General features: G+C 39.2%; 1 protein-coding gene across 2 annotated transcripts in view; it reads right to left on the reverse strand.

Moving 5' to 3' along the window:
• Nucleotides 1–18,027, reverse strand: part of LOC135218347 (3-hydroxy-3-methylglutaryl-coenzyme A reductase-like) — a 122,077-nt gene that overhangs the window by 23,682 nt on the left and 80,368 nt on the right. Inside the window, exons 3-9 of one of the 2 annotated variants that reach the window (XM_064254574.1) lie at nt 12,007–12,118; nt 11,641–11,728; nt 11,187–11,377; nt 10,587–10,693; nt 2,794–2,898; nt 2,346–2,479; nt 427–593 (exon numbers count right to left, since the gene is read on the reverse strand). In XM_064254574.1, coding sequence (XP_064110644.1) covers nt 427–593; nt 2,346–2,479; nt 2,794–2,898; nt 10,587–10,693; nt 11,187–11,377; nt 11,641–11,728; nt 12,007–12,118 — 904 coding nt within the window. The remainder of the gene's footprint in view (nt 1–426; nt 594–2,345; nt 2,480–2,793; nt 2,899–10,586; nt 10,694–11,186; nt 11,378–11,640; nt 11,729–12,006; nt 12,119–18,027) is intronic. The other variant, XM_064254575.1, reaches the window with a different exon arrangement.

The raw sequence follows: 18,027 nt of genomic DNA on the forward strand, positions 1-18,027 counted from the left end.
ACTTGGTTATTCTTTTAATAATGAAGAAAAAAAATAACAGTACAAAGAGCCTTACTGAACCACAGCAAACCATCTGAGAGAGAGAGAGAGAGAGAGAGAGAGAGAGAGAGAGAGAGAGAGAGAGAGAGAGAGAGAGAGAGAGAGAGAGAGAGAGAGAGAGAGAGAGAAAAACTTCATTTGTAATGGAGAAAAAATTTGTAATATTTAATTAAAATGTACATATTTATGTTCCTATTTATAAATTGATGACAACGTTGAGAACCAAATTAATATGATTAATAGAACAAACAAGCAAAAGTAAAAATATTGATGACTATGGAAAACTTTTGCCTATCAAACCATTTCCCTGGTTGAAAGTACAAGTTAAAATTGAAAGCATAATAAAACTAAGAACAAACCTAAATAAATTTGAGATTGTGACCCTACCTTTACCACTCAATGATGGGGACTGAGTATCATCCTGAGAAGTTAACAGACTATCATGGATGAGATGCTCTTCTAAATGTCCCTGGGACTCAAACAGCACATACTTGATGATCAAGGCTACCAATAACACCATAAACACAACATGGTCTAGTCCTGCATTAAGCAACCTGGATAAAAAAAAAGACAATACATATTATGACTCGATAGAAACAATAAAAAAAATATTTTTACTTAAATCATGCTTAATATGCTGCCTGTAGCTAAATAATGCAATGGTAACTTATTTACAAGCACTTGAAATAACCGAATATCCTTTGCTAGTACAGTATTCTCTACAATGTATAAATCAATCTTGATGAGGCATATTTTACTCTTTCTCTGACAATTCTGCTTGCTGTTAGGAGTACTAATATGTTTTAAATAATATAATCTTAATTGCTCAACACAATAATATATACAAAGGCTATTCCTGTCATTAAATAGGTACTGTACTATCCTTTTCAATGAAAACCTAATCACTCTACAGGATTTTGACAAAAGGCTCTAATGCCTACAATAAAGTCATAATCATGAAGAGCCATTATACAGTATAAATATAGGAAAATCAGGAAGGATGTCTTAATATGTACTCAAAAATACACGCCTTCAGCAGAACAATAATTTTGCTGACCAAAACATCTATTGTCATACAGACTGATCAAACTTTGGTTGCATCTAGAGTTATTCATCAAAAAGGCTACTACTTTACTTTTGTTTACCTAGGAACAATAAACTCATCAAGGTTCTCCTCTCAACTCTATTCCAAATCATAAACAAATAACTAATAAGTAGTTTCGTAGCAAATATCCAAAGAAACAGTTCATAAGAAAATGAAAACTACAAGATAAAAAAATATGCCATGAAGGATACTACGTAATTATTTTAAGACAGAGATGTACTTTAATATATCTTGGCATACATAAGATAAAAAAATAGTCACTTTACCACAACTACAGAATTCCTACATATAACAGCAGTAAGTATATGAGAGTGATTTCATTATTACATTGTACAATCAACTACACCAAATCCAGCCACAGTTTACTGATTGCACATAAAACATACTTACAGGGTTGAGATTTTATTGACACTCAAAACATTCACGTATGTCTTCCTGGCACTAACTGAGACTTACACTGAGACAAATTTCTAGTCAATGCCACTTATATACACACTCTTAGGCTCTGACAATAGGCTCCCATGCTATTTTCATGATAAATAACAATGTATCCCATATTATCTTTCGCTAAAAATATACCTGTATGGGTTAAGTAACAAAAGATAATAAAGCACTACCATTAAACAATAGAAACCATGCTGCTTTGTGCCCACATGAGTAACTTACTAACCAACTAACTTACTAACCAACCGACTCTACCTATGATGCATCATGACTTTATTTTCAAAATTACGTAAGTAATTCTAGTAACCTTTGAGGTGAGCATAAATCCATTAACTATAAAGTCTTGGTATGCTATACCAATATGACTTAACTTGCAACCAAATTTTTACCTGTGTCAAGACTAGTGTATATCTTTTATATAACATACTTTGTTGTCATCAAGAATATTTCTGCATCTATTTTTTTGAAAAGGGTGGAGGGAAGATTTTCTCAATCTAAAGGGAAACTGTTATCTTCACTGTTCTTTGTTTCTATAGCTTATGTAAAGTTTTATATAATCATAAGAATCATGAAAAGTTCAGATACTATATTGGCTAAACACATACGTACAGTACCATATACGTACTACAGTATGACACAACAACAAAAAAAATATTGAATTTACAGTTTTTTTTAATTAGGAGCTTAACACCTCAGTTTGTCAAACCTACAACAATTATCATAAAAAAAAAAAATAAAAAACTCATATCACACATACCGTACAATAACATGTGGATCAGTGGAAGAATTAAAAGCTGCTGCTGAATCAGATAGAGTCATTGTGTTAACTGACAGTGACAAAGACCATCGAGTAATGCCATGTACAAGTAGCAGCCCCGCAGACATGATAACCTAACAAATATCAAATAGATTGAAAGAGACATAGTATTAAATAATGCACACCAATAACCAACCAAAATTTTTTAAAATTCTAATATCTATAACTATGAGCTAGGTACAGAAATCAACACCAGAAAAACAAGAAAGGTAAGGTTATTAAAAGTATTAATATTTATTATATATAAATAAATTATTCACCTTGTTTAACAAGGAATAAACCAGTAATGATCAAATAAATGTAATTACAATGTGTATATTAACATATCATACATTAATTCAATTAGTAAATTCCTTATCTTATACGTACAATCAATCTAGATTTTTACCTTGACTCTTTGAACAACAGGATTGGGCCTCTCCTCTTCAACCATGGCACGAGCAAGTGTTGCCATCTGCCATGGAGGTTGGCCTGAAGAACATCTATTAGAGAGCTGAAGGACAAAAATGATATTGTTATGTTACAATAAAGTTTCATACATACTTACCTGGCAGATATATACAATTAAAGGCCCACCCAGCCTCCCCGCAGGAGACAGGTGGAAGAGAGAAAATATGATAGAAAACAGGGATGGTTCCTAGTCCTGCCGCCCAGGGCAGGCCGGTAGATCACCTGACCTACCTGTAGCGAGTGGCGCGAAATTTGAATTTCTGTCGGGGACAACGGAGTCTTAGCTATGTATATATCTGCCAGGTAAGTATGTATGAAACTTTATTGTAACATAACAATATCATTTTCATACAATCAACTTACCTGTCAGATATACGTATACATAGCTGATTGGCACCCTTCGGTGGAGGGTAAGAGACAGCTACTATATGGAATAGACAGGTAAACAACATATGTTGTAGGTATAAATAAAACCTTGGTTCCTACCTGATAGGTGGTAGACTTCATGGGTGTTTGCCCAGTAGTCTGCATCACCTCAAGAAACTTTAGCGAGATATATGATCTATGGCCAAGAGTTCTTGTGGGTCTGCCGATGGGGTCTTATCCGCTTACTCGGCAGAGCCTGAAAGGACTTTGTCAATGGGTGCTGATCCACTTATATGACAATACACCTTATGAAGGAGCACACAACCAATCCCGACCACCTGATCCTAACCATATGTTAGAACTAAGGATTGTTCCGAGTTATCCCCGAACTCTTCACAACAACCGTAACTCAAAAACCACTACGCACACATACATAATTTTCTAAAAAAAATTATACTTATCTAATTAGATATGACAAGATTCTCTTACTGAACAACATAGACGGCCGCCCGTGCTAAACCAAGTCCTCCATTGTTCGAAGAGACTCCAGACCATATCTAAAAAGAAGAAAAGTATATACTTTTAAGGATTGGTGTCGGCTCCCGTACCCAGAATCGTATCCGCCGATACGAAAGGACCAGAGAAAAAACACTTCTCATATGTCACAAACGAACGTCTTTCAAGTAATGAGATGCAAATACTGAGTTGCATCTCCAAATGTCGTATCTATGATGTTTTTAAGCGACATATTCTTATGAAACGAGAGAGACGTCGCTACTGCTCTCACTTCATGAGCTTTAACTTTCAACAGTCGCAACTGTTCGTCAGAACAGACCTATGCGCGTCTGTAATGACGTTCCTCACAAAGAATGCCAGAGCATTCTTGGACATCAGTCTTGTGGGGTCTTTTACCGCGCACCAAAGACCTTGTCTAGAGCCTCCCATCTGATGCTTTCTCTGAATGTAGAACTTTAGAGCTCTTACAGGGCATAGAGATCTTTCTGCTTCTCTTCCTACGAGACTCGATATGCCTTTGACTTCGAATGACTTAGGCCAGAGATTCGAGGGATTCTCATTCTTAGCTAAAAACAGGGTCTTAAACGAGCAAATAGCCGAGTCTCCCTTGAAACCTACTTTATCCTGCAGAGCATGTAATTCACTAACTCTCTTTGCCGTAGCTAAAGATAATAGGAATAGGCATTTTCTGGTGATGTCTCGAAACGAAGCCCGATGAGGAGGTTCGAATCTTTCAGATGAAAGAAACTTGAGAACCACGTCTAGGTTCCAGTTCGGAGGGACCGGTTCCTTCGACTTTGAAGTCTCAAAGGACCTTATGAGATCGTGGAGATCTTTATTATCTGCCAGATCTAATCCTCTATTCCTGAAGACTGCCGAGAGCATACTTCTGTATCCCTTTATTGTGGATACAGCTAGATGAGATTGCTCTCTCAGGAATAGAAGGAAATCAGCAATTTCCGCTATAGAGGTAGTGGAGGAGGACAACTTCTTAGTTCTACACCACCTTCTAAAAACCTCCCACTTCGACTGATATACTTTCGTAGTGGAGGTTCTGCGTGCTCTCGCGATCGCGCTTGCAACTTCGCGAGAAAAACCCTCTCGCTCTGACGAGTCTTTCGATAGTCGAAAGGCAGTCAGAGCGAGAGCGGGGAGGTTTTGATGATACCTCTTGAAGTGTGGCTGTCTGAGAAGATCCATCCTTCTTGGTAGGGATCTGGGAAAGTCTACGATCCACTCTACCACCTCCGTGTACCACCTCCGTGAACCAATCTTGGGCCGGCCAAAAGGGGGCTATCAATGTCATCCTCGTCTCCTTTGACGCCACAAACTTTTTATTACTAGTCCCAGGATTTTGAATGGAGGAAAAGCATAGACGTCTACGCGAGACCAATCTAGCAGGAAGGCGTCTACCATAAGAGCTCTTGGGTCTTCCACGACCGAGCAAAAGACTGCCAGCCTTTTGGAGATGAATGTGGCGAAGAGATCCACATGAGGTGTCCCCCACAGCGACCAGAGATCTTGACACTCCTCGTGTAGGGTCCACTCTGTATGAAGGACCTGGTTCCTCCTGCTGAGTCTGTCCGCCCTCACATTCTTTACTCCCTGAACGAACCTTGTCAGAAGGGAGATGTTCCTGTGAGACGTCCAAAGCAAAAGGTCTCTCGTCAGCTCGTAAAGGAACGAGGAGTGAGTCCCTCCTTGTTTTCGAATGTAGGCAAGTGCGGTGGTGTTGTCCACGTTTACTTGCACTACTTTGTTCGACACCAGAGGTTCTAGACTCTTCAAAGCCAGATGCACGGCGAAGAGCTCTTTGCAGTTTATGTGCCAAGACACCTGCGCTGGTTCCCAGGTGCCTGACACCTCCTTCGAGCCTAATGTTGCTCCCCAACCTTTCTCCGATGCGTCGGAGTACAACACTAGGTCTGGGTTCTGGGTTTTTAGAGAGATCCCTTTGTTCTCTTTCAGAGGGCGCAACCACCATTCCAGGTGCGGTCCTATCCCTCCACTGGAATGGGAAAGGCGTCCGAAAGTTGTCCAGTTTTCCAACTCCAAGACTTCTTGAGGAAGAATTGAAGCGGACGTAAATGAAGTCTTCCTAGCGGAAGAACTGTTCGAGAGGAAAGGAAAGGGTCCCTAGAAGGCTCAACCATTCCCCTCGCCGGACGTCTGTTCCTTCCTTAAGAAGAGAGAGACTATCTGCAAACCTTTTGCGATTCTCTCTTGCGAAGGAAATACTCGAAAACCCCGAGAATCCATCTGAATCCCCAGATAGACTAAGTTCTGTCTGGGGGTCAGCTGCGACTTCTCGAGGTTCACGAGCAAATCCAACGCTTTGATCAGATCTAAAGTTAACGTCAGGTCCTCCCAAGCACTGTCTCTCTGATCTGGCCCTGATGAGTCAGTCGTCCAGATACAGAGAGATATTTACTCCTTTGAGGTGAAGAAACCTCGCCACATTTTTCATCAGGCTTGTGAAGACCTGAGGAGCTGTGGACAGGCCGAAACACAAGGCTCTGAACTGAAAGATCCTTCCCCCCGTCATGAAACGGAGGTACTTCTTCGATGAAGGGTGGATCGGGACGTGAAAATAGGCGTCCTGGAGATCTAGAGACACCATCCAATCTCCTTGTCGCAATGACGCAAGGACTGAGGCAGAAGTCTCCATCGAGAACTTCTCCTTCCGAACAAATTTGTTCAGAGCGCTGACGTCTAGTATGGTCTCCAGCCTCCCGAGGCCTTCGCAACCAGAAAAAGGCGATTGTAAAACCCCGGGAGTTTTAATCCAGCACTAGTTTCTATCGCTCTCTTGTCCCACATTTGTTCCACCATCGATCGAAGAGTATCCCTCAGCACAGGATCCTTGTACTTGGCTGTTAGTTCCCGTGGTGTTGACGTTAGGGGAGGAGTGTTCAGGAAAGGGATACGATATCCCTTCCTTATTACAGACAACGATGACGCGTCTGGTTTATAAGTGTCCAGGCCTCCACAAATCCCAGGAGCCTGGCACCTACTGGTGCTTGGAGGAGAGAGCATCACTTTCCCTTTTTAAAGGGACGAAAGGCAGACCTACCTCTCTTCTCAGGAGCCTTCCTTCTTGCGGGAGGTCTGGAGGTAGGGCCACCTCGAAAGGGCTGAACCGATGTACTCGGTCCTTTCTTGTCAGGTGTAGAAGCAGGCTTCTTCTTCCTTGCTGATGCGTCAGAAGGTCCTGAGTCGCCTTCTCAGTTAATGAACGAGAAATGTCCTTCACCAACTGAAAAGGGAACAAAAAGTCAGACAAAGGCGAATACAGCAGCGCTGCCCTCTGAGCGTGGGAGACTGCCTTGGTTAAAAAGGCACTATATACCGTCCTCTTTTTTAGAAGACCTGCTCCAAACAAAGAGGAGATCTCAAACGAGCCTTCCTGAACCGCTTTGTCTATACAAGACAAAATGCACAAAAGGACTTCTGGTTCGAGTCCTTCAGAATCATGGGCTTTCTTGGACATCACCCCAAGGGACCAATCTAAGAAGTTGAAAACTTCCAATACATGAAAGAGTCCCTTGAGGAGATGGTCCAGTTCAGAAATGCCCCAAGTAATACGTGCCGAGTTCAGACCTTGTCTACGGTGTAAGCGTCAACTAAGGTCGAAAAGTCCGCTTCTGACGTAGACGGAAGAGCAATACCCATATTCTCTCCCGTCTGATACCAAATGCCTCTTTTACCAGCTAGTCTCGCTGGAGGCATGCAGAAGACCGTTCTGACTAACTCCTTCTTAGACTTCATCCAAGAGTCTAAGGACTGAAGAGCCCTCTTCATCGAAATGGCGGGCTTCATTCTGAGAAAAGACGAAGACTTCTTCGTCTTAGCACTCGAAAAAAGAGAGCGCGGAGAAGGAGGAGCGGCAGGAGTCAAGTCGTCTCCATACTCCTCTAGAAGCAAGGCAGTCAAAACTTTATAGTTCGACAGTCCTTCTCTTCCTTGATATTCTTCCTCCGAGTCTACTTCTAGCTCGGGATCTAATTGAGTCTCCGCTGCCAACTCCGTACGTCCTTCCTCTGGAGGAGACAAACTCCTAATAGGAGAGGGGCTAAGGGAATGATATTCCTTCCTCTTCCCCGCTTTAATAGTCCTGGAAGGCGCCAAAAGCTCAGGCTTCTCTCCATAAATGGATGACGCTTCCCGCTTGGATGACGCTTCTCGTCTGCCAAGCGTCCTGGCTGACGCCTCCCGCTTACGTGGCTGCTGACGTCCGATGATGCCTCGCGCCTGGAAGACGCTCCGCTCTCAAAAGGCGTCCTAACTGGCGCCAAAATATTGGTTGGAGCCTCGCGTCTACAATCAGCTTTCAAAGACGCTTCATGCCTAAAAGACGTCTCACGTCTCTCTGGCGTTACGTGTCTTCCGTAAGCTCCCGATCTCGAACCCGAAGCTTCTGCGATATGTTTAGAAGTTTCACGTTTGCATGACGCCTCTCGCTTAGCAGGGGAGAGAGGACGAGACTTCTTGATTGGAAGCGCAACGTCCTTCCTACGAGGCGCTAACACTCCCACCAAAGAGGCCAGTTGTTCTTGTACGCCATGATAATCTTCCTTGAAGCTTCTCCACGTCAACTGCATGATGCCTTTCGTCATCAATCGGGGAGAAGTAGGAAAGGGTTCTTCTGCGTCCTCGTCGGGTGACGCTGACGCCACCTTCGCCTTCTTAATAGAAGAGGGAGCGTCATCTGAGAAACGCTCTGAGTTCTTTCAAATGCCGTTTCAGAGGCCTCGATAAATCCGACTCCTTCCACCCTCGTTTAGGTGAGGGAGAGGGAGAGGATGAGAAACACTCACGAAGGACGCTTTTTCTAAAGCGCCCTTGAGCAGCCTGCCACGAAACAGAGCTTGCTGAAGGGACGTCTGACCGTTGGGGATTCCCCACGACCTCCTTAAGGCTTTCGACTTTCCTTCTCCTCTGGGCATGGGAGCTTGGAAGAGGTCTAGGCCTGGGAGCGTCGCAGGGACGATCAAACGCCCCCTCCACAAACACTGGGAGAACTCACTTCACTGTAATGCTCACTTTCACTAGCCTTACCTTGTAAGTCCGCCATTTTGGACTTCATGTCTCGAATAGTAGCTTTCAGATCGGCGATTTCCGAGGCAGATTCCGAAAGTAAACTTTGTGAATTAGACACATAGGGAGAATCTAAATCATTAGGATTAGAAAAAGTATCAATAAAAGGCTCAATAGGCCTTGAACTCACACCTTTCAGACGTCTAACCCTATCCCTCTCTAACTTCTTCAAATAAGAAGTTAAAGTCTTCCATTCTTCTGCATTTAATCCCTCGCATTCATGACAAGTATTAGTAGCAGAACACTGAAACCCCCTACATTTACGACATACAGTGTGAGGATCAACCGAAGCTTTCGGTATCCTCACCCTGCAGCCTACATTCACACACATTCTCACACTCACATTTGAATCAGACATACTGAGAAAAATCCAAAAAGCAAGTCCAAAAACAGTCCACAGTAGCGAATGCCAAAAACACGATCCAGATACGTCACCAAAAAGCCGATAAACGATGATCAAAGGATGAAATAAGAATCTAAGTCAGGAGGTAATAGCAACAATGTTGATACCACCGGCGACAGAGAAAATATGATAGAAAACGGGGATGGTTCCTAGTCCTGCCGCCCAGGGCAGGCCGGTAGATCACCTGACCTACCTGTAGCGAGTGGCGCGAAATTTGAATTTCTGTCGGGGACGACGGAGTCTTAGCTATGTATATATCTGACAGGTAAGTTGATTGTATGAAACCATAATTTTACTAATCCTGCTGAATATGCACTATATGAATATGAGGCAAAAACTTATATTCCTGAAACTTACATTGTTACTCGGCTACAACAACACTCATTTACCCAAATAAATACATCAAATCGAAATAAATGTAACACCTATGAATTATATATACAGCTATCCCCATGTCCACAACTTCTATTAAATGAATGTTCTTCCTCTTTTGATCAAGTATTCAAACCGACCCAGTCTTTGTGAATTCTGTCTATTTTATAACCACTGAACAAATATCTCTGCTACTTCTACATCTGTAATATATGGATCCCATGGCACTTCAATAATATAATTCAACATTCTGAAGTCATGCATCTTCAAAACACCCTTCTCTTTTCAGTGTAAATGCCTTTCTCTGTTGCATAAAGAAGTAGTAGGTTTCAAGCACAGCGTAAATTTTAGTTTGTTCTACTAAAAAAAGATTTTTGCTTAGAAGTCCAACATTCTCTTTAGAAGTCCAACATCCTCTTATCATTTTAGGCTACTAGTATTCTGTTTTCTTACTTCTTTTCATAAATAGCCTCACAAACAAGTTGGAAAATAAACTAAACATTCTACATGAAATGTCAGTTTTTCAAAAGTAATATAAACCACCTCTTCAATTTCACCACCACTAGCTCTTACACATGCCAAAACTGAAATTCCCTCTTTCACTGAAAGGTTACACCTTATAGCAAATACATACCTTAAGTAACAATTATTTGATTACATAAAATTTTTCAAGATAACAATGTACAATTCAATTACAGTACATAGTGACGTGAACAAACTGAATTTCATTAACATATTTTTGTACAAGCATCCCTTTTATAACTTTATCTTTAAAAACAAGAGTACTTCCATGCTACCTATATACAAATGATAAAATTAAAGTACTGTGATGCAGAAGTACACTTTAGTGATTAAAATAGTACAGTGCTTATGAACTGGTAACAATCAAAGATCTGTACATACTGGATAAAAACTGCTTTACTTTTAAGCTGGAAAGAAATGCATGGAATGAAACAACAGAAGCAAGAAATACAAACCTCAAGAACGAGTGACAGGCAAGCTGGGAAGAAGGTCATGAAGACAATGTAATTTACAACAATGGAAAGACAAGCAAATGCACACATTTGCTCCAAACGACTCACACCTGCAAAATCAAGGATACTACTATTACTATGTATTACCACACTAACAAGAAAAAAAATACAAACAAGTACTCATGAATAAAATATAAGGATTGCTGCAATTTAGTTATGTACAATAATACGTATATGCACCTCATCCTGTACTGATTATTTTTATGAAAGTAAATTGGATCATCAATTTAAAGTACGTACATACGTACTATACACTTAAAGCTGTCTGCATGCAAATAGCAAAAACAAAATAATAGAGGCTTTGTATAAGGCATCTAGAAAATTTCCAATATCAAAGATGAAATTCAAGTTTGCCATAAAAACAGCCATATTAATCTTGTATCAAAAACTGTAATTTGTTCAATGATAAATTATCAAGACTGAAAGTTTAATCCCCATTAAATGAAGACTTACAACCAACTGAGCCTAAATGAGTACATTACAATGTTACAGTGTTCCCTATTTAGCCTAGGCACAGCTTGTGTTTCAGTGCATTTTGCTTACCTGACAGTGTACCAGCCCCTATGACTAGAGCTTCGACAATTGTGTCGAGAGTAAGGGAAGGACCCAAACGAGCCATACCACAAGCAATGTTGGTGTGAACTTCCGTCTGGCTTGACGATGTCAAAGCAAACTGTGCCAGCAAGCTTGCTTTACTTAGGTCAACCAGCAACAGGAAGAAGAAAAGAGCATCCCTGGAAAAGCCAAATTTGTGTTAATTCTACATATGAAAAAAGCTTAAAAATAACAGCCAATACAATTATTTTTGGATGAGATCATATGTAAATGATGAAAACTTTGTAATGAAGTCAACATAAAACATCAATCAAAACCACATCTCTTGAAGCATTACTTCTGCAACATTGACTAAATCTTAAAATGTCCAATTAGTATCAAAATCCTAATTAAAAGCAAGTATTATCACTGAAATAAACATTCAAATCAGTACTGCACTTACTTCAAATCAGAAACATCACTGTCCAGCAGTTTGATCACAGAGCAGCTAAAAACAAAGCTGGAAAACACTGCAAATAATCCAGCAATACCTGTAACATATAAGAAATTGCACACAGCTGCATTTGGAAACAGAAAAGAGAACAGTAACTGAATAAACAGTATATGATGTAGGTACAAAAGTAAAGCACTAGAGCTAATATTTTCTGTCTGATCTAAGGTACTTGGGAAAGGTATTGAACAGCTGATATATGGCAACAATTAAAACCTTTCAGTTATTTCAATTCAGAATAAAGTTATTCCTATTTCAAACAGGTAATCATTTGTAGTAACAGGTAAGAGAATGAAAATTAAAAAAAAAAAACCTTACCTAAAATATACTTGGAACCAATTTTATGGAGTTTTCTAAATTGATGATAGGTATAAAGAAGCGCTGAGCAACGTATAATAGTCATTACGACCACGTCTAGTCCTTGGTATTCCTAAAAAAAAAGGAAAAAAAAAAAGTAATTTAATGTCAACTTGAATTTTAAAAATGCATAACGCAGTTTTTCTTAAGTGCTGGATCTTAAATACCAATTAATATTCATGCTTTTATTATGCAAGTCTTTAGCTTACATACGAATTTTTTGTGAATATTATAAATACATGATTTTTGATGTCCTGAACACGTTTTTGGGAATACATAACAAAGAGAAATTCCATAATTTGAGGAAGAATAAGAAACAAAGCACTCCTAATCATCAAAGTTACCTACAGGCTTAGAAGAACTTAGCATTTGCTGGTCCAAGATGAGCTTACTCTAATAACATCAAAAGAGCAAATGTGTTACTATATGATAGCCTGGTCCTATCCCCTTGAAACTTATGATTGGGTAACATCAATCTATCACTATGCAGTCATTGTAGCTTATGTTGAAGCTTTTCAAGATGTTTTGATTAAGCTAAGAACAAGGCATGGACTTGATCATCTGCAGATATCAGTGACTATTTTAAAGTGTGTATTTGATTATTTAAAGATTTCAGCATCTCAAATAAAGAGCCGACTTGACTATTCCAAGATTTCAGCAACTTGCACAAAGAATGGACTTGGTTATCTGAGCAGTTAGGCGACTCTTATAAGAAGTTTCATCATTCAAAAACTTAGTTTTTTAACCATTTTATATTTTGATAATGTATAGTTACATGTTTAAATTTTCAACAACTGAAATTCTGATGATGAATATGTATTTACTTCATTTATAAAAAAAAAATAGAATTTCATCTGTGAAAAAAAAAAATTATTTATACATATCACATCATCTGTATGATGAATACAGCTTGTGCAAATAGATAAGTACTCTGTTAAAAAGTAGTGGAATTAACTACAAGATTTCGGTGAATCAAACAGTCCAAGCAGTGGACTTGACTACTACAGAAGAATTCAGTGACTCCATTAAGGAGTGGAGTTCAATGATCACAGATTTCAAGAAACAACCCAGGTTAAGTTTAACAAATGTGGAATAAACTCCTGTGGGTTTATTATTTCCTCCAAGCATTGTTCTTCCAGTCTTCATTTACAGCTTAGGAAATTAACAACCCTATCACACTTCCCATAAAAAGAACTGTATGTGATGTACAATCAAACAAAGATAAAATAAATGATACAACCTGAAAAAAAATAAACACATAAGGAGACATTGCAAAACAAGCTGGGTCAATCAACCCACTAAGTGTCAGGAGTACTAAGTGATGACAACGTCCAATGAGCTGCTCAGAATTCACTTGCTTAAATTGCAAATATCTCCACATAAAAGTCTTTAGTCCATTAAATTGCTAAAATAAGAACTAACTTTCCATTCAGCTACTTAATCAGTAAAAATGAAATAACCTTAATTACTAACCTAAAGTTGATCATGGTCTAAAAGATTAGAGTTTACTTTATTGTATCATAAATGCATAGAGAGAAGTATATTGAACACTGTAATTACCAATTGCAAACATGATCTATAAATATAAAGGAAGCAGTTATTAAATAACATTGACACTCGAAACTTCATTTGAGAGTTTTTGCGAGCTAAACTTTTCCCTCCAACCTGATCATAAGAATATATAAAACAAAATAGCATATGCCTCACAACTTCATGCAAAACATTAATTATAAATTTAAATGTTCTCTCAACAATTAAATGTATCAAAAGTAAAGAAAAAAGGAAAACAATTAAATGTGCCAAAAGTAAACAAAAAAGAAAAACAACTAAGATGTCACTCGCTCCTTTCGAAGTTGTTTACCTTTTGCATTTGCAGTCATAGCACCATAGTGTTCAATCCTTATCATTATTCCTAATCCTAATGCAAGGCACTTTTGATTTATTTTGCTTTTGCATACAGTCTGAGAGACCTTACCTTACCTTACAGACCTTACAGTTCGTTCGGGTTGCCCCAGGTCCCTCAGTGTGAGGCACCTCTAATGTCTACCAGAGAGTTGCTAGTACATCTTCCGGTATATTTTGCATCTTCCAATCTTGGATGGTCTGGGATGCAGTTTAGATATTTGTCGAGCTTATTCTTAAACACATCTACGCTCACTCCTGATATATTCCTCAGATGAGCTGGCAACGCATTGAATAAACGCTGCATTATCGATGCTGGTGCGTAGTGGATTAATGTCCTGTGTGCTTTCCTTATTTTTCTTGGTATAGTTTTGGGCACTATTAATCTACCTCTGCTTGCTCTTTCTGATATTTTTAGTTCCATGATGTTTTCTGCTATTCCTTCTATCTGTTTCCATGCCTGAATTATCATGTAGCGTTCTCTTCTCCTTTCTAGACTATATAATTTTAAGGATTGTAGTCTTTCCCAGTAGTCAAGGTCTTTAACTTCTTCTATTCTAGCTGTAAAGGACCTTTGTACAATCTCTATTTGTGCAATATCCTTTTGATAGTGTGGGTACCATATCATATTGCAATATTCAAGTGGACTACGAACATATGTTTTATAAAGCATAATCATGTGTTCAGCTTTTCTTGTTTTGAAGTGCCGTAACAACATTCCCATTTTTGCTTTACATTTTGCCAACAGAAATGCTATTTGATCATTGCATAATATGTTCCTATTCATCATCACACCAAGGTCTTTAACTGCTTCCTTATTTGTGATTGTCTCATTATTAGGTCCCCTATATGCATATAGCTTTCTTTCTCTGTCTCCATAATTTATTGATTCAAATTTATCAGAGTTAAATACCATCCTATTTACCTCTGCCCAATCATATACTTTGTTAAGGTCTCTTTGTAGAGCGTCCCTATCTTCATCACAAGTAATTTCTCTACTTATTCTTGTGTCATCTGCAAAACTACTCACTACCGAATCCTTAACATTACTGTCTATGTCTTCAATCATAATAACAAACAGTATTGCAGCTAACACCGTACCTTGTGGCACACCGGATATTACCTTGGCGTCATCCGATTTCTTGTCGTTTGCAATAACTATCTGTTTTCTGTTGTGCAAAAATTCTTTTAACCATCTTCCTACTTTATCCACGATATTGTATTTTCTAATTTTCTTTGCTAATATATTATGGTCTACTTTGTCAAAAGCTTTTGCAAAGTCTAGATAAACCACATCTGTTTCATTTCCACTTTTCATATTTTTGAATATGTTCTCACGGTGGACTAACAGTTGGGTTTGTGTACTTTTTCCGGGTACGAAACCATGTTGTCCTTTGTTAAACAAATTATTTTTTATTAAATGTTTCATAATATTTTTCTTCATTACCCTTTCATACACTTTCATAATATGTGATGTTAGACTCACAGGCCTATAATTACTTGCCTCTAGTCTTGATCCACTTTTGAAAGTAGAGAGAGAGAATTATTTTGTTAACTGCCGACCTCTTGACATATTAGTGAAGTTATAGCTGCATGAGCTGTTATTATGATGTGTAAGAATTTTGAGTCATAAAACATTATTGACAACATTTCTTTTTCTTGTTTGTCATAAACTTTCATAAATTTCTTCTTTGTTGAAGTCGATCTTATTTCATGGATGTTATTTTTTTATTTTTTTATTTAAAGCACAGTATACTATAGTAGATTCACATCAACCGTGCATTTGATGTCTAGGCCATTCCCTTACGACGCTCCTGATTGGCTGTTGATAGGCCATTCACAGGGCTAGAAACTCTAGTCTCTCAAGAAAGTTCACATAGGCAGGATGTATATTCCACCTCTCCTGAAAGACGTATCCTTCAGGAGAGGCGGAACCTATATCCTACCCATGTGAACTCTCGAGAGAGACTGAGAGCTTCCAGCTCCAGCCCTTTCAGTGGCTTATCAACAGCCAATCAGGAGCGTCGTAAGGGACTGGCCTGGAAATTAAAATGCAAGGTTGATGTGAATCTACTATAGGATTGAATGACAAGGGGGGCGGGGAGCCATACGTTAACAAATTCCTAACAAATATAATTTAAATAAAAGTTTTACTTGCTTATAACAATAACGGTCACTACGTTTTCAGACCAAACGTTCCACTCTCTATTTCTGTGTGTGGTTTTCCTAACAGCTACCGTTCAGTCTTCAAAAAGATTTTGCGCGCTCGTTTGGCTTTTAATCAAGGGAGTCCTCTCCCTGGTTGTAAAGGATGCTCTCTCTCTCTCTCTCTCTCTCTCTCTCTCTCTCTCTCTCTCTCTCTCTCTCTCTCTCTCATTTTGTAAACGTCTGAGTAAAGCAACAGGGCAGACAGAGCTCTCCCACATCGTAAAAGGATTACTCTCTCTCTCTCTCTTCTCTCTCTCTCTCTCTCTCTCTCTCAGTGAACGTCTGTCTGCGTTAAGCAACATCAAGCAACATCCCTCGTCGTAAAGAACTCTCTCTCTCTCTCTCTCTCTCTCTCTCTCTCTCTCTCTCTCTCTCTCTCTCTCATTTAGCAAACGTCTGTTTGAGTAAAGCAGCATCTGGCAGCCCTCTTCCATGTTGTAAGACACACACTTTCTCTCTCTTTTTCCAGTGAACGTCTGTCTGCGTAAAGCAACATCAAGACAACCCAATTCCTTGGATGGACTAACGAGTCTTTGAGACATCCTAATCCTTGTAACTCTTCGTAAAGAAGAATCTTTCTCTCTCTCTCTCTCACTCTCAGTGTGCGCCTGTCTGAGAGCAGGCAACATAATATAAAGCCCGCCACTAAAACCAAGCCATAAACCCCGAAAGCGCTGCAGTGGGTGGGGCGGAGAAGGAACAGACGGTGATTACTACATTTGGTGTAGCAGCAGAGAAAACAGGGACGTGAGAACGCGGCAAGAAAATAACCTATATAGTTACTGCAATATTTCTTCTTTCATCGAGATTACTCGCAACGTTAGTGTGGCTCAAGTTTTATTGTTTTTTTCCCTAATTTTTATTGCTTCCTTAGAATCAACTTTAGAATCAAGATTCTTTCGGCGCTACGTTTTTCTGACTAATTTTTTGTTTACTTCCTTGGAATCAACTTGAGAATCGAGATTCTTTCGTCGCTACGCTTTTCTGGCTTGATTTTTTTTCTTTTTTTTTTTACTTCCTTGGAAACTTGAATCGAGAATAGCACGACATCCTCTGGCAGGTTGTTCCACAGTCCAACGGTGTAAGAAATAAAGGACCTCTGGAACTGAGAAGTTCGACAGCGTTGCACATATTGGTGCTGCTGTTCAGCGAATTTGGTTGCTCTCGGCAGATAAAGGGAATCAAGAGATCAATTGTGAATGTGAAAGATCTCTGTTGCATTACAACTTAGAAAAATACTAAAGAAACGAAGAATACTTCAGAATTTCAGAGGTAATCCTGATAATTCCATACATATCAGCTCACGATTACATCATAAACGGAAAACTGAGGAAAAACATCCGAGGGTCATGTGTCCTTCCCTGTTATATTACGAATGATTCAATTACTGAACAGATGGAAAGCTACCATAGATGCACTAAATGTCCTTACTCAGAGCAGAGTATAATGAAGAATCTTCTTGCGTGGGTAGCATTGCTTTGGATTTAGTTTGTTTGTTTGTTTGTATGGTGTTTTTACGTTGCATGGATCCAGTGGTTATCCAGCAACAGGACCAACGACTTTACATGACTTCAGAATCACGTCGAGAGTGAACTTTTATCACAGAAATTCACATCTCTAACCCCTCAGTGGAATGCCCCAGAATCGAACTCTCGGCCACCGAGGTGGCAGGCCAAGACCATACCGATCACTCCACAGAGGCGCGCCCTCCAATATTAAAATCAAAACCAAACACAAGAAGTTTCCTCACTTCAAAAAGTTTCCTACTTAATCTTCAAACTCTCTTTTGCGTGTGTTTATTTTCTTTTATGATCAACTCGTAGATAATTATATAATTCTTCAAATGCACATTCTTTTAAACTTTCACCGAGG

The sequence above is a fragment of the Macrobrachium nipponense genome, chromosome 9, assembly GCF_015104395.2.
Source record: "Macrobrachium nipponense isolate FS-2020 chromosome 9, ASM1510439v2, whole genome shotgun sequence".
Lineage (NCBI taxonomy): Eukaryota > Metazoa > Arthropoda > Malacostraca > Decapoda > Palaemonidae > Macrobrachium > Macrobrachium nipponense.